This window comes from Pristiophorus japonicus, chromosome 16 (assembly GCF_044704955.1).
Source record: "Pristiophorus japonicus isolate sPriJap1 chromosome 16, sPriJap1.hap1, whole genome shotgun sequence".
NCBI classification, from domain to species: Eukaryota; Metazoa; Chordata; class Chondrichthyes; family Pristiophoridae; genus Pristiophorus; species Pristiophorus japonicus.
In genome coordinates, this window is record NC_091992.1 from 79,739,401 (window position 1) to 79,757,239 (window position 17,839).

Consider the following 17,839-nt stretch of genomic DNA (forward strand, 5'->3'; position numbering starts at 1 on the left):
TGACGGGAAGTGAGGGGACCTTGCAAAGCACTAAAGACCTTCACAACAACATTAAAGAAGCACAAATACATTTAAAGCACCAAGCACTAAACAAAGCACAAAAATAAGTATTCAATAACAAATAAAAAAATACAAGGAAGCTGAGAGGACCTGCCGCTAGCACCAAGACTTACAAAGCACTAAACAAAGCACAAAAAGTAATAAGCAATTAATTAACAAATAAAAAATTGAAGGAACCCTGTACCTAAAGCACCAAGATCAAAGTAATAAGCAATCAATCAATCAATAACAAATAAAAAATAGAAGCCCTACCTTAGGGAACACAGAGGGCCGCCGATGAGGGAGCCCATTCGGCCAGGGCTACGGATGGTGTGCTTCGGGCAGTTTTAAAGCGGAATAAATACCGACTAAGTGGGTGTACCTGCTCATACCCTCCCTAACACTAAAAATGAGTTGCCAGGGGAACTGGAGTTCTAAATAGTCACTGAAGCGCACGTGAATTGGAACTCTCCCACTGCATCTCACCAACAGTCAGACTGAGGTCAGTCCGCAGCATAACGAGGGTCTAGTCTCCGCCTGTCTGACAGCTGACAGACACAATCTGTCAAATGCTCATCCCAAATTGGAATCTGTCGTCTAGCTGCAACCTAAATCATTAATAAGCTACTGAAAGTCTTTTGGATCAGCGAGAGAGACGGGAAATCATTCAGTCATTGATATATATGATATGCTTGAGCTGAATGCGGCAGGGAAAGCCATTTGGCCAGGGCTAGGGGCGACGTGCTTCGGGCCCCTCCCACGCAACCTGCAAAGATTGTAGGGGCAAGGAGCTACTACACATGCGCGCACACTCTAGCGCCGGGACCTGGCTCCGTCCCCCACTGCTTCTGCTGCGTCACGCCAAGGGCCTGCAATGTTCCAGCAGCGGGGAGAATACCAAGGTAAGTTTTAGGCGCGGTTTTTCTTCTACAAAGTCGACAAACTTGGGCCCAAAAAAAGTACTTGGATGTGCACTTGAAGTGCTGTAAACTACAGGGTTACGGACCAAGAGCTGGAAAGTGGGATTAGGCTGGATAGCTCTTTGTCGGCCAGCGTAGACACGATGGCCCGAAATGGCCTCATTCCATGTTGTAAATTTCTATGATTCTGACAGTGATGCACTCCCTCAGTGCTGGCCCTGGGTGTCCACCTGGATTATATGCTCAAGTCCCTTGCTGAGCTAGTCATTCGTCTTATTGCTGACTATGGGATGTTGCTGACACGGAAAAGGGACAGATGTATTTATGTACATAACAGCCGCTACACTTCAGAGAAATTCCTTGTGTGAAGTGCATCAGAGATGCTTTGACTATCTGACAAGGAACTTTAGAAATGTATGGGGGTTTTTTGTCATTCGATAATATCCAGATCCTCCCATCCTCATCCACTTTGTTGTGTTAAATTATTCTAGCAGGTATGAGGACAGAGAATGAATATGTAATGCGAGAAAAAAAACTTTGAAACGATCAGCCAACCATTTGTCTGTGCCGATGTAGTTCTCAAGACAGCCAGTCGGAGGTGTAAGAGGGCAGCTCCCAGGTGGGAAGATCGCTCTCTCGCTCCCTGGCCCAGATTTATGCAACCCCGAGAGGCAGGGAATCGTTGCTTTTTTATTATTTTGCTTGGTGTGGGCCTCGGGCTGCGAAAGATCGAGAGGAGCATTTGAAATATGCCGACGAGCGAGCTGAAGAATTGTGTTTCCCTGGTGCTGAGGTGTCTGGAAGTGAGCAGTGACCAAGCTGATGAAGATTAATGAGTGTGCGGGAGCTGAACGGGGCTGTTCACTGGCCCAGCTGTCAGTTCTGATGAGACTCAGTGTGATCTGTATTTATAACACTGGCAGCAGCAGCGATCTTTAACCCTTTCGTTCAGCTTGAGCAAAGCTGCAGCGTGCGCAGGAATAAACGCTGCTTAAAAATTCCGCACTTGGAGTTTGAGGTGGTACAAGTATCCCAATATCTTCCCGAATAGCACCTGACTGACACTGTCAACCAATGCAATGCCTGACAGTCCCACCCACTGGCTATAGCCCTGTCACACATGATGCTTCCCTGATTCAGGGACTGAAACATACCGGCACTGGCCCGACACTGACATTCTCTACACTGGCAGTGCCCCTGACCCCACACTGGCAGTGCCCCTGACCCCACACTGGCAATGTCACTGACCCCACACTGGCAGCGCCCCATATCCCACACTGGCAGCGCCCCTGATCCCACACTGGCAGCGCCCCTGATCCCACACTCCCCACACTGACGGTGCCCCTGCCCCCACACTGGCAGTGCCCCTGCCCCCACACTGGCAGTGCCCCTGACCCCACACTGGCAGCGCCCCTGATCCCACACTGGCAGTGCCCCTGACCCCACACTGTCAGTGCCCCTGGCCCCACACTGGCAGTGCCCCTGACCCCACACTGGCAGCGCCCCTGATCCCACACTGGCAGTGCCCCTGACCCCACACTGTCAGTGTCCCTGGCCCCACACTAGCAGTGCCCCTCATCCCACACTGGCAATGCCCCTGAACCCACACCGGCAGCACTCCTGATCCCACACTGGCAGCGCCCCTGATCCCACACTCCCCACACTGGCAGCGCCCCTGACCTCACACTGGCAGTGCCCCTGATCCCACACTCCCCACACTGGCAGCGCCCCTGACCTCACACTGGCAGTACCCCTGATCCCACACTCCCTACACTGGCAGTGCCCCTGTTCCCACACTCCCCACACTGGCAGTGCCCCTGTTCCCACACTCCCCACACTGGCAGTGTCCCTGATCCCACTCTCCCCACACTGGCAGTGCCCCTGTTCCCACACTCCCCACACTGGCAGTGCCCCTGATCCCACACTCCCCACACTGGCAGTGCCCCTGATCTGACTCTGCTGCCCCACGTGATGTCTCCTTGACCTGTCACTGACACGACCTGGCCTTGGCCCACCCCCTCCTTGTTGCAATCACCCCGGCAGTCTTGCCCAACTATCTCACCTTCTGCTGCACCCCGTGCTCCTGTGCAATCAGTGTTTGTCTTTCCCATTCATGGGTACGGAAAGGTTTGTTTTTGTGTTTCTGATGAAAGTCGACAATGATCTTTAAACACGCAGCCTCCTCTGAAAACAAACAAGCCCCAGCAGGCCGTGTCGCTGTGCTGTCTGGGAGGCACTGATAATAACAGGCAATTTAATAACAAACTGCAGCGTTACTCAACAACCCTCATCAAACATCGAATCCCACCCACTATAAATGTAGGGCCCAAGTGTATCCTTAAAGAAGGGAGCTGGAGATTTAAAGGGGCGGCGTCTGCAGAGAGCCCTCACCGCAGCAGGAGAGGGGAGTGTGCAATCAACAGTGCCGTGACATCATTGTCCCACCAAAACAAACAGCCCAATTGGCATCGGCTGCCCACAAATACATCCGGGTTCGGCACAAACATCTGCTCACAGGGCCGGCAGTCCAGCTGGAACTGTCTGAAAAATGGCCCCCAAAGCATCAACTGCCCCTTTAATAAGCTGAGCTAGCGTCATTACCGCTCAGGTAATACTTTCAAAGTCTATTTTGGACTTGAACGTCCTTTCTGGAAACAAAATGGAGGCCAGTTGTGAGGTGCCCTGAGATTCAGCCGTGCCAACCAGGGGATCTGATTCCCCATCTCTGTCGGGTCAGCCGATCTCAAGTTAGCAGTGGCTAAAGAATGCAATGGAGTGTGTCCCCACTCCCACCCCGCGCCCCCCCCCCACCCCCCCCCCGGATAAGGAGAGGACAATCAGTGATGCCTCCTGCTCCTGATTCTTGCCCGGGGACCCACGTTGCAATGTGCTTGTGTGCATGAACTGGGCGAAGGCAGGTTTGGGGTCAATCGTGCGGCCCCATTTTCCAGTCACCTGTTGACAGTCAGTGTCCAGGCACACAACGATGGAAGGATGGTGAGGTGTCAGAGGCCGGCCTGTGCCCACGGAACCATAATCTGGAGCCAGACGGTGGACTGAGGAGAACATCAGAGGGAATTGGGAAGATAGAAGGAAAGGTGAGGCGAATTCATCAAAAAGACACTGACCCAGTGACTATGTCAAAACAGCATGTGGAGGAGGTCCTGATACATTAACCAGGCAAGGTGCCCATTCACCAGGGAGGGCTCGGAACAAGCCACAGCTCCTACCCGCACCGTGCGACAATTCTATAATGTGAGTATGCTCACAGGTTTGTAGAGCTGTTGAGTTGGAAGTGGCTTAGCCAGTCACGTGATGTTCACAAGACTCAATAAAACCCCGGCCAGTTGGGTTCGGGGGATCCACGATGAGGCAGGTGGTTGTGAGCCTGGTGGATGAACTAGTAATGTGTAGTGTGATTGTTAAACCTTTTGCTAATAAACCAACTAGTTCTTAATAGCAATGTGTTGCTATGAATTCTTAAGCAAAGAACCCATGAAGCAAATACATTACAAATTCCAACAATAAAAGTCTGAATGGAACAATGAAAGGCTATTGTGGATGCAGTTTCTTCATCCCTACCTCCTGCACCCAAATTGACCACAGAAGCTCTATTTCTGTGGTCTTGGGCCAGGAGGAGGACGGGTAGTAGGTACCATGGTCAGTGACTATACTTGTACTCCCAGTAGCCCTCCCGTATTGGCAAGGCTCAATTAATTTTCCCTAAGAGAATGGAAAACTGGGGAAACTTGTGGGATTTGAATCCATAATCTTTTTGCGGAAAGCCATTGGCTCCACTCCATCCATGGTGCTATCTCTCAGATCTCAGCAGACGGTGTCCAAATAGAATTTACATCCACTTGAGGTGTAAAAACCACCCAGCAGTATTAGAAACTGTGTCGTTCCAAAGTTGGTGGGATGGGTTCCGTCATGAGTTTGAACAGTGCAGCACGAGAATTACATCGAATGGACACCTCAGAAACAGGCCATTCAGCCCAACTGAGCTATTCCGTGTTTCTGCTCCCATTCTACTTCATCTTACTCTAGCTGCATATCCTTCGATTCCTTTCTCGCTCATGCACATATCGAGTTTCCCCTTCGATCGTCACTTCACACGGGAGTGAAGTACTGGTGGTGATAGTGTAAGAATAAAAGTGTTCAGTAATGATAAGATTGATTCTCTCTCTCTCTATATATATATATTTAAATGTTAAAAGTGTAGATTATATGGAATGGCTGCAGTGTTAAAAGAAACAAAATGGATGACGTTCCCAAGTTCATGTCAGCATGGCTCTGAAACTCACCAAACTGGAAAAGGTGCTAATTGGAAAGCCATTAACCTAATCAAGGAATGGCACTGGCCCTCCAGACAGACACATGTATGAGGAGAAACCAATCAGGAATGGCCCTGGAACCAAGACCCAATCCTGAGGCTTTCTGAGAAACTATAGCCTCAAGAGGTATAAAAACTCAAGCCAAAGATTGCTCTGTCTCTTCTCCTTAGCACATGGCAGGACCTCCCTCTACAAACAAAGAATCAGGCCGTGTGCTTCGCCAGAGGGAAGTAGTGTATACCTTTTTTATTGTAACATCATTGTATCTGTTGTAACTAAGTAGATCCATTGGATAGCTGAGGGCTGCTGTTTCTCTGATGGATGTGCTTGTGTGTGCGTTTAATAAACTATTCCAAATGTTTTTAAAAGAATTGGTCTCGCTGTCAATTTAATGCCAGAGATTTAGAAATCTCACAACAGGTCCAACACTGATGGTGATGGGAGCAACTTTGCTGACGGGTTGACAGTACCCACACAAGAGGAGCCATATTGGCCCAAGAGAGGTCTTCCTATGTTGTGCTGTGGTACCAACGGACTAAATGGGTCTAACATAAGAATTTAAGAAATAGGAGCAGGAGTAGGCCATTTGGCTCCTCAAAATAGGAGGTGGGTGGGGGGCTTGACCCATCCACCTCCATGGCACGAACCTGGTATTGCAGTACTTCCAGGAACGGTGCTTGGGCTCTAGGCCTTTTGGCTAAGAGCAAAAACATTGGGCGCAGAGTGATCCTTGAATGGGCCCAAGGTGACCTTTGGCGTTTGTAATCTGACAAGTTGATCTCACAAAGAATTGGAAAGATTGGCAACGAATAAAACATTAAAAAAAACTTGGCTCCTCGAGCCTGCTCCGCCATTCAATAAGATCATGGGTGATCTGATCTTCCTCTCAACTCCACTTCCCTGCCCGTTTCCCATAACCTTTGACTCCCTTATCATGCAAAAATCAGTCTATCTCCACCTTAAATATATTCAATGACCCAGCCTGCACAGCTCTCCGGGGTGGCGAATTCCACAGATTCACGACCCTCCGAGAAGAAATTCTTCCTCATTTCCATTTTAAATGGGCGACCTCTTATTCTGAAAGTATGGCCCCTAGTTCTAGATTCCCCCACAAATGGAAACATCCTCTCTGCCCCCTCAGAATCTTATACATTTCAATAAGATCACCTCTCATTCTTCTAAACTCCAATGAGTACAGGCCCAACCTGCTCAACCTTTCTTCATAAGACAACCCCTTCATCCCAGGAATCAACCTTCTCTGAACTGCCTCCAATGCAAGTATGTCCCTCCTTAAATAAGGAACGATAATGATGGACCCCTCCAGGGTGGGAGCAGAGGGGCAACTCGTACTTACCACCTCATAATGTCCATATTGCGCAGCGAGGTGCAACGGGATCTGCCCGTCCTGCGAGGCCATATTCACCACTGCTCCCGCGCGAAGGAGCAAGCGCACTGGCTCCACCTTCCCCTGCCATGCAGCGTAGTGCAATGGTCGCATTCCTTCATCGAACATAAAACAGGAGCAAAGGAACGCAGTCAGAAATCAGTACATTAAAACCCTGGCAAATCCTGGTATCAGATCACAGGTTTCCCTTATATGGATTGTTAAGAATTGGCAATTCAATCCTTTATTTGTTTAGTCCCTTGCACCCGTGACCATAACCAGCCAATGTTCTAGTGTGGATAGCCCGATATCGCCAGTCCCCAAGTACACAGTAATAGCGACCCATTGTCAAAGACGACCCGGGAATGGCCTGATCATAGACAATAATCTAGGACTGGCCTGTGGTTGAGGACATTATGGCCAATGATGAACTGGGAATGGCCAATCATTGAAGAATTGTTGCGTAACCCTGGCTCGTATTCCTTTGCCGTTAGGACCTTGAGGGGCGAGCTGATCGAGGTGTTTAAAATGATAAAGGGATTCGATAGGGTAGACAGAGAGAAACTGTTTCCTCTGGTGGGGGTATCAAGAACGAGGGGACATCATAAAATGAGAGCCAGGCCATTCAGGAGGGGAAATAAGGAAGCACTGCTTCACACAAAGGGTAGAGGAAATCTGGAACTCTCTCCCCCTGTGGATGCTGGGGGTCCTTGCAGCTTTGAAGACTGAGATCAATAGATTTTTTGTTGGGTAAGGGTATCAAGGGGTGTGGATCAAAGGCAGGTAAATAGAGTTGAGGTACAGTTCAGGCATGGTCTAATCGAATGGCGGAGCAGGCTCGAGGGGCTGAACAGCCTTCTCCTGTTTCTATCTTCCGATACAAGAAAAAACATGTCACTGCATCTCCCCCTCTACTGATTGGAGGAGGAAGTGCGGCAGCCAGCACCAATGGGGGAGATGTAACTGGCAAAAAAAACCCTTGCATTTATATAGTGCCTTTAACGTAGTAAAACATCCCAAGGCGCTTCACAGGATCATTATCAAACAGAACTCTGCTGCCCATATCTTAACTTGCACCAAGTCCCGCTCACCCATCACCCCTGAGCTCGCTGACCTACATTAGTTCCTAGTCCGTCAACGCCTCGATTTTAAAATTCTCATCCTTGTTTTCAAATCCCTCCAGGGCCTCCCTCTCCCTATCTCTGTAATTTCCTCCAGCCCTACAACCTTCTGAAATCTTTGCACTCCTCCAATTCTGGCATCTTCAGCATCCCGATTTTAATCACTCCACTACTGCCGGCCATCCTTCAGCTGCCGAGGCCCTGAGCGCTGAAATTCCATCCATAAACCTCGCCGTCTCACGCTCCTTCTTTAAGATACTTTTTAAAACCTACCTGTCACCTGTCCTAATGTCGCCTTCTGTGCTTGAGTGGCAATGTTTTTTGATAACACTCCTGTGAAGCGCCTTAGGAAGTTTTTCTACATTAAAGGCACTATATAAATGCAAGTTGTTCTGGTTTAAGGAGGTGGGTTTTATAGGAGAGAGAGATGAAGAGGTGGAACAGGATGTTGCTATGTACATCATATCCTGTGAATTAAATATTTTTGAAGTGCAGTTACTGTTGTAGACAAACACTGTAGTCAATGTACGCACAATAAATGTGATGAATGTGGGTTTAAAGGAGCATCTTGAAGACAAGAGAGAGGCGGATAGGCAGAGGGGTTTTGGGAGGGAATTCCAGAGATTCGGGCTAAGGCAACTGAAGGCACGACCGTCAATGGTGGTGCGATGAAAATCCGGGGATGCGCATGAGGCCAGAATTGGAGGAGTGCAGAGATCTTGGAGGGTTGTGGGGCTGGAAGACAGGATAGGGCGAGGCGAAGCCATGAAAGTCTTTACGAATGAGGGCGAGAAGAATACATACAGCAAATGAACAATACGAACCATTGCTGTCCTTGATGTCCACCATCGCCTGAGCTTCCAGCAGCAGCGAAATGAGCTCAGTGCTCCCACTGAGTGCAGCATGATGTAAGGCTGAGAACCTGCCGACAGAACACACACACTTCAACAACCAGCAGAGTCACCAACTAACATAGGCCCCTGGGGCTGAGAACCTTGGTATGTCTATTGGTGACTTCGCTCATCAAAGCAGATCTCTCCGTTTTCCATGGCCATGGAATCTTCGAGGGGACTTCGAGCGGGACGTCGAGGAGGCGGCCTATAAAAGTCCGGGGAGTCGGAGGGGCCTACCGGTGCAGCTGCAGCAAGGAGGCAAAAAAGAAGTAGAAAGAAATCGAAAGGTGACGTCACAGCCAAGGGGGTGAGTGATTGGCTGGTGATTGGTAAGTAGCTTTTCTTTTTCTTTTCTATTTCAGTAAGTAACCTTTAGTATTGTTGTTGCCAAATTAAGTTAATCTAAGGGTTAAGTCATGGCAGGAGAGCTTGGACACGTGTTATGCTCCTCCTGTACTATGTGGGAAGTCAGGGATGCTTCCGGTGTCCCTGACGACTACGTGTGCGGGAAGTGTATCCGCCACTGGAGCTGCGGGTGGATTCACTCTGGAGCATCCACGATGCTGAAAAATGACGTGAATAGCCATGTTTAGCGAGTTGGTCTTACCGCAGGTAAAGGGTACACAGCCAGATAGGGGATGGGTGACCAACAGAAAGAGCAGTGCAAGGAAGGTAGTGCAGGGGTCCCCTGCGGTCATCCCGCTGCAAAACAGATACACCGCTTTGGGTACTGCTGAGGGGGTTGACTCATCAGGGGAGGGCAGCAGCAGCGAAATTCATGGCACCGTGGGTGGCTCTGCTGCACAGGAGGGCAGGAAAAAGAGTGGGAGAGCTATAGCGATAGGGGATTCGATTGTAAGGGGAATAGATAGGTGTTTCTGCAGCCACAACCGAGACTCCAGGATGGCATGTTGCCTCCCTGGTGCAAGGGTCAAAGATGTCTCGGAGCAGGTGCAGGACATTCTGAAAAGGGAGGGTGAACAGCCAGTTGTCATGGTGCATATAGGTACCAACGATATAGGTGAAAAACAGGATGAGGTCCTACGAGACGAATTTAGGGAGCTAGGAGCTAAATTAAAAAGTAGGACCTCAAAAGTAGTAATCTCAGGATTGCTACCAGTGCCACGTGCTAGTCAGAGTAGGAATCGCAGGATAGCTCAGATGAATACGTTGCTTGAGCAGTGGTGCAAGAGGGAGGGATTCAAATTCCTGGGACACTGGAACCGATTCTGGGGGAGGTGGGATCAGTACAAACCAGACGGTCTGCACCCGGGCAGGATCGGAACCAATGTCCTGGGGGGAGTCTTTGCTAGTGCTGTTGGGCAGGAGTTAACTAACATGGCAAGGGGATGGGAACCTATGCAGGGAGACAGAGGGAAATAAAATGAAGGCAGAAGCAAAAGATAGAAAGGAGAATAGTAAAAGTGGAGGGCAGAGAAACCCAAGGCAAAAAACAAAAACAAAAAGGGCCACATTACAGAAAAATTATAAAAGGGCAAAGTGTGTTAAAAAGACAAGCCTCAATGCGAGGAGCATTCGGAATAAGGTGGACGAATTAACTGCGCAGATAGCAGTTAACGGATATGATATAATTGGCATCACGGAGACATGGCTCCAGGGTGACCAAGGCTGGGAACATCCAGGGGTATTCAACATTTAGGAAGGATAGACAGAGATGAAAAGGAGGCGGGGTGGCGCTGCTGGTTAAAGAGAAAATTAATGCAATAGTAAGAAAGGACATTAGCCTGGATGATGTGCAATCGGTATGGGTGGAGCTGCAGAATACCAAAGGGCAGAAAACGCTAGTGGGAGTTGTGTACAGACCACCAAACAGTAGTAGTGAGGTTGGGGACAGAATCAAACAAGAAATAAGGGATGTGTGCAATAAAGGTACAGCAGTTATCATGGGCGACTTTAATCTACATATTGATTGGGCTAACGAAACTGGCAGCAATGCAGTGGAGGAGGATTTCCTGGAGTGTATTAGGGATGGTTTTCTAGATCAATATGTTGAGGAACCAACTAGAGAGCTGGCCATCCTAGACTGGGTGATGTGTAATGAGAAGGGACTAATTAGCAACCTTGTTGTGCGAGGCCCCTTGGGGAAGAGTGACCATAATATGGTAGAATTCTTTATTAAGATGGAGAGTGACACAGTTAATTCGGAAACAAGTATTCTGAACTTAAGGAAAAGTAACTTCGACGGTATGAGGCGTGAATTGGCTAGAATAGACTGGCAAAGGATACTTAAAGGGTTGACGGTGGATAAGCAATGGCAAACATTTAAAGATCACATGGATGAACTTCAGCAATTGTACATTCCTATTTGGAGTAAAAATAAAACGGGGAAGGTGGCTCAACTGTGGCTAACAAGGGAAATTAAGGATAGTGTTAAAACCAAGGAAGAGGCATATAAATTGGCTAGAAAAAGCAACAAACCTGAGGACTGGGAGAAATTTAGAATTCAACAGAGGAGGACTAAGGGTTTAATTAAGAGGGGGAAAATAGAGTACGAAAGGAAGCTTGCAGGGAACATAAAAACTGACTGAAAAAGCTTCTATAAATATGTGAAGAGAAAAAGATTAGTGAAGGCAAAAGTAGGTCCCTTGCAGTCGGATTCAGGTGAATTTATAATGGGGAACAAAGAAATGGCAGACCAATTGAACAAATACTTCGGTTCTGTCTTCATGAAGGAAGACACAAATAACCTTCCGAATGTACTAGGGGACAGTGGGTCTATTGAGAAGGAGGAACTGAAGGATATCCTTATAAAGCGGGAAATTGTGTTAGGGAAATTGATGGGATTGAAGGCCGATAAATCTCCGAGGCCTGATCGTCTGCATCCCAGAGTACTTAAGGAAGTGGTCCTAGAAATAGTGAATGCATTTGTAATCATTTTCCAACTCTGGATCAGTTCCTATGGACTGGAGGGGAGCTAATGTAACACCACTTTTTTAAAAAGGAGGGAGAGAGAAAATGGGTAATTATAGACCGGTTAGCCTGACATCAGTAGTGGGGAAAATCAATCATTAAGGATGAAATAGCAGTGCATTTGGAAAGCAGTGACAGGATCGGTCCAAGCCAGCATGGATTTATGAAAGGGAAATCATGCTTGACGAATCTTCTGGAATTTTTTGAGGATGTAACTAGCAGAGTGGACAAGGGAGAACCAGTGGATGTGGTATATTTGGACTTTCAAAAGGCTTTTGACAAGGCCCCGCACAAGAGATTGGTGTGCAAAATCAAAGCACATGGCATTGGGGGTAATGTACTGACGTGGATAGAGAAACATAGAAACATAGAAAATAGGTGCAGGAGCAGGCCATTCAGCCCTTCTAGCCTGCACCGCCATTCAATGAGTTCATGGCTGAACATGAAACTTCAGTACCCCATTCCTGCTTTCTCGCCATAACCCTTGATCCCCCGAGTAGTAAGGACTTCATCTAACTCCCTTTTGAATATATTTAGTGAATTGGCCTCAACTACTTTCTGTGGTAGAGAATTCCACAGGTTCACCACTCTCTGGGTGAAGAAGTTTCTCCTCATCTCGGTCCTAAATGGCTTACCCCTTATCCTCAGACTGTGACCCCTGGTTCTGGACTTCCCCAACATTGGGAACATTCTTCCTGCATCGAACCTGTCTAAACCCGTCAGAATTTTAAACGTTTCCATGAGGTCCCCTCTCATTCTTCTAAACTCCAGTGAATACAAGCCCAGTTGATCCAGTCTTTCTTGATAGGTCAGTCCCGCCATCCCGGGAATCAGTCTGGTGAATCTTCGCTGCACTCCCTCAATAGCAAGAATGTCCTTCCTCAAGTTAGGAGACCAAAATTGTACACAATACTCCAGGTGTGGCCTCACCAAGGCCCTGTACAACACCTCCCTGCCCCTGTATTCAAATCCCCTCGCTATGAAGGCCAACATGCCATTTGCTTTCTTAACCGCCTGCTGTACCTGCATGCTAACCTTCAATGACTGATGTACCATGACACCCAGGTCTCGTTGCACCTTCCCTTTTCCTAATCTGTCACCATTCAGATAATAGTCTGTCTCTCTGTTTTTACCACCAAAGTGGATAACCTCACATTTATCCACATTATACTTCATCTGCCATGCATTTGCCCACTCACCTAACCTATCCAAGTCACTCTGCAGCCTAATAGCATCCTCCTCGCAGCTCACACTGCCACCCAACTGAGTGTCATCCGCAAATTTGGAGATACTGCATTTAATCCCCTCGTCTAAATCATTAATGTACAATGTAAACAGCTGGGGCCCCAGCACAGAACCTTGCGGCACCCCACTAGTCACTGCCTGCCATTCTGAAAAGTACCCGTTTACTCCTACTCTTTGCTTCCTGTCTGACAACCAGTTCTCAATCCACGTCAGCACACTACCCCCAATCCCATGTGCTTTAACTTTGCACATTAATCTCTTGTGTGGGACCTTGTCGAAAGCCTTCTGAAAGTCCAAATATACCACATCAACTGGTTCTCCTTTGTCCACTTTACTGGAAACATCCTCAAAAAATTCCAGAACTGGTTGGCAGACAGGAAGCAGAGAGTCGGGATAAACGGGTCCTTTTCAGAATGGCAAGCAGTGACTAGTGGGGTGCCACAGGGCTCAGTGCTGGGACCCAACTCTTTACACTATACATTAACGATTTAGATGAAGGAATTGAGTGTAATATCTCCAAGTTTGCAGATGACACTAAACTGGGTGGCGGTGTGAGCTGTGAGGAGGACGCTAAGAGGCTGCAGGGTGACTTGGACAGGTTAGGTGAGTGGGCAAATGCATGGCAGATGAAGTATAATGTGGATAAATGTGAGGTTATCCATTTTGGGGGCAAAAACAGGAAGGCAGGATATTATCTGAATGGCGGCAGATTAGGAAAAGGGGAGGTGCAACGAGACCTGGGTGTCATGGTTCATCAGTCACTGAAAGTGTGCACGCAGGTACAGCAGGCGGTAAAGAAGGCAAATGGTATGTTGGTCTTCATAGCTAGGGGATTTGAATATAGGAGCAGGGAGGTCTTACTGCAGTTGTACAGGGCCTTGGTGAGGCCTCACCTAGAATATTGTGTTCAGTTTTGGTCTCCTAATCTGAGGGAGGACGTTCTTGCTATTGAGGGAGTGCAGCAAAGGTTCACCAGACTGATTTCAGGGATGGCTGGACTGTCATATGAGAGAGACTGGATCAACTGGGCCTGTATTCACTGGAGTTTAGAAGGATGAGAGGGGATCTCATAGAAACATATAAGATTCTGATGGGACTGGACAGGTTAGATACGGGAAGAATGTTCCCGATGTTGGGGAAGTCCAGAACCAGGGGACATAGTCTTAGGATAAGGGGTAGGCCATTTAGGACTGAGATGAGGAGAAACTTCCTCACTCAGAGAGTTGTTAACCTGTGGAATTCCCTGCAGCAGAGAGTTGTTGATGCCAGTTCATTGAATATATTCAAGAGGGAGTTAGATAGCGCCCTTACGGCTAAAGGGATCAAGGGGTATGGAGAGAAAACAGGAATGGGGTACTGAGGGAATGATCAGCCATGATCTTATTGAATGGTGGTGCAGGCTCGAAGGGCCGAATGACCGGCTCCTGCACCTATTTTCTATATTTCTATTCGTGAACAAACACTTCTGAAATTCTACTCTTTGCTATTTTAGCCCATCCAGGGTTAATATACCACTAAAATAATGGAGAAAGCAATTTCACAAGATAGTTATGGATGAGGAATTCCATTCGACTCCTCTTAGTTCATCCAGCCAGAGAGATCCTAAGGTCCCTGGATTGTCTCCAATTGTTATTTGTCAAAGATTCCAGGGTTTTCATCTCTGTAATGTGTGCACCTGTGAGTATGCTCACAGGTTTGTGGAGCTGTTGGGCCTTCTGTGAGAGGTGGGCACCGGAGGGACTGGAGTGCATCATCACCCCCGGAAACCAAATTTTAATTTGATTTTATGTTTTAAAAGTTAATTTGTTTTAATGCCGGTGTTTTTAGTGTCCCCCTCCCCTTTTATAGGGGGCACTTGGAAAAAAAACAATATGATTTTAGTGCCCAAAAAAAACAAACAAAAGAAAACACAAAAAAAGAGGCCTTGAAAATGTTTGGTGTCCCCCAGATCGGGGGGCACGGATTAATGTTTTTGTTTCCTCCCAAAAAGAGTTGTAGAGCTGTTGGGCCTTCTGTGAGAGGTGGGCACCAGAGGGACTGGAGTGCATCATCACCCCCGGCAACCAGATTTTAATTTGATTTAAGTTTCCGTTGAAGTTTTATTTGGAAACTTGTGGGTTCTAGTGCCCTTGCCAAAAGGGGGCATTTGATTTAACGTTCTACTTAAAATAGTTGTAAAGCTGTTGCATTGTGAGTGACTCAGCCAGTCACGTAATGTTCACAAGACTCAATAACACCCCAGTCAGTTGGGTCTCGGTCATCCACGATGAGGTATGCAGTTGTGAGTCTCGTGGATGAACTGGTAACGTGTCGTGTGTTTGTTAACCCTTTGTTAATAAACCAACTAGTTCTTAATAGCAATGTGGTGCTATGAATTCTTAAGCAAAGAACCCATGAAGCAAATACATTACAATCTCCATTACTCGGACGTTTATTGCGCAACTTGATCACTCTTCGTGTGAAGAGGAATTTCCCAATATCAGTCCTAAATTTACCTTTTCACAAGTTTGAGTCTCTCGTAGTTTAATTTAAAGTCAAAGTCCAGATTTGCCTTTTCCATTCTATTTACTACCTCAGGCACAATGTTCCCTCCAATTTCTTTTTCCCTTGCACGGGCTGTTAAATTTGCTGTGCCGTATCTCTTCCAGCGGAACAGCTGGTGAGCGTCCTGCGCGGGACCGTGCGACATTGCTCGGGCACCTCTGTAAAATCACCTCGACTAGAGAAAGTGGATTGAGTAGACTCGGCCTATATTCTCTAGAGTTTAAAAGAATGAGAGCTGATCTTATTGAAAATACAAAATTCTTACAGGGCTCGACAGGGTAGATGCTGGGAGGATGTTTCCCCTGGCTGAGGCGTCGAGAACCAGGAGTCACAGTCTCAGAATAAGAGGTCGGCCATTTAGGACTCAGTTGAGGAGAAACTTCTTCACTCAGAGGGTGGTGAATCTGTGGAATTCTCTACCCCAGAGGGCTGTGGAGGCTCAGTCTTTGAGTACATTCAAGACAGAGATTGATAGATTTTTGGACATTGAGGGAATTAAGGGATATGGGGATAGTGCAGGAAAGTGGAGTTGAGGTAACAGATCAGCCATGATCCCATTGAATGGCGCAGCAGGCTCGAGGGGCTGAATGACCTGCTCCTGCTCCTAATGCTTATGTTACGTTCTTAGTTCTCCTTGCCAGGATGAAAAGCCCAAATTCCTCCAGTCTTTTTTCTCATCATTCAGCTCCCCGACTCCAGGGACCAGTGGCTCTTCTGCGCACTCTCGCTTGCATCTTGAATCTCCCCCTCGTGTCTCAGTGGCCCGAGCTAGCGGCAGCAATCTGACCTCAGCAGTGCACGGGTTTGGTCCCGGTTGCCTCTGATTTTATCCTGGTTACAGAACTCAACACACGCTTTATCAATTGCCGCTCTACATTGCTATTGAGGGAGTGCAGCGAAGGTTCACCAGACTGTTTCCCGGGATGACAGGACTGACATATGAGGAGAGATTGGATCGGCTAGGCTTATACTCACTGGAATTTAGAAGAATGAGAGGGGATCTCATAGAAACATATCAAATTCTGACGGGACTGGACAGGTTAGATGCAGGAAGAATGTTCCCGATTTTAGGGAAGTCCAGAATCAGGGGACACAGTCTAAGAATAAGGGGTAAGCCATATAGGACCGAGATGAGGAGAAACTTTTTCACCCAGAGAATTGTGAACCTGTGGAATTCTCTGCCACAGAAAGTTGTTCCAGTTCATTGGACATATTCAAAAGGGAGTTAGATGTAGCCCTTACAGCTAAAGGGATCAGGGGGTATGGAGAGAAGGCTGGGGTGGGGTACTGAGGTTGAATGATCAGCCATGATCATATTGAATGGTGGTGCATGCTCAAAGGCCGAATGGCCTGCTCCTGCACCTATTTTCTATGTTTCTATGACACATTAACCATCAAGGGAACGAAGACTCCTCAGTCGTGCTTTGGCCTGCTCCTTGGTTGTTGCAACACCATTCAGGGAGAGGGTGAGTTGCTTCCCGTCCCACCCTATGTGCAGAGCATTGCACCTGCTGTATTGGATTTCACCTCCCCATTGTCCTGCCCACTTACATAGTTTAACCAGCTCACTCTGTAATTCCTGAGTTGCCTTCGCTGAATCCACTGCCCTTCTGGCTTGGCACCATCTACAAATGTGACCAATTTGCCTTAACAAGTGCTTTTCTAGTCGTTGCAAAGCGTTTTGCTGCTCATGATTTTATTGAAGAATTTCTCAGTATTTAGTATTAATTTGCTTCTTCTTTCCAGATGATGAATTATGTGTGAATTATAATAAGTTAGTCTTCTTTATATGTTGATCCTTTCTAAACTGATTACTGCTTTCCTATTTTCTCTGCTGGATATTTCCAGATTGGCACCCTGTTCGACTGAGCTGCCTGTCTGACAGTATTTATATAGCGCCGTTAACGAAGTAAAACATCCCAAGGCGATTCACAGAAGCATTATAAAACAAAATTTGACACCGAGCCACGCAAGGTGATATTAATGCAGATGCTTGGTCAAAGAGGTAGGTTTTAAGGAGTGTCTTAAAGGAGGAAAGAGAAGTAGAGAGGTGGCGAAGTTTAGGGAAGGAATTCCAGAGCTTAGGGCCCCGGCCGGTGAAGGCACGGCCACCAATGGTTGAGCGTTTAAAAAGTGGCTAGAATTAGAGGAGCGCAGAGATCTCGGGGGGGTTGTAGGTCTGGAGGAGATTACAGAGATAGGGAAGGGCGAAGCCATGGAAGGATTTGAAAACAAGGATGAGAATTTTAAAATTGAGGCGTTGCTGGACCAGGAGGCAATGTAGGTCAGCGAGCACAGGGGAACCCTGATCGTCGTTTTGGAGCATGGGCAGGAACAATTGGCGGGGCCCAGGTTCGGAGGAGTGAGAAGGTCAGGGTGGATGAGCGGCGAGAGTTTGTGGTGTAGGTGCGGCAACAGGTCGTGGCGT

At 47.6% G+C, this 17,839-nt stretch overlaps 1 protein-coding gene across 8 annotated transcripts in view; it reads right to left on the minus strand.

Annotated features, from left to right (window-relative positions):
• Nucleotides 1-17,839, minus strand: part of LOC139226617 (caskin-2-like) — a 260,876-nt gene that overhangs the window by 85,231 nt on the left and 157,806 nt on the right. For 7 of the 8 annotated variants that reach the window (XM_070857494.1, XM_070857493.1, XM_070857490.1 and 4 more), the window contains 2 exons: nt 8,623-8,720; nt 6,648-6,793 (listed from right to left, as the gene is read on the minus strand). The exons of the other annotated variant lie outside the window; for it this stretch is intronic. In XM_070857494.1, coding sequence (XP_070713595.1) covers nt 6,648-6,793; nt 8,623-8,720 — 244 coding nt within the window. The remainder of the gene's footprint in view (nt 1-6,647; nt 6,794-8,622; nt 8,721-17,839) is intronic. 8 annotated transcript variants of the gene reach the window in all.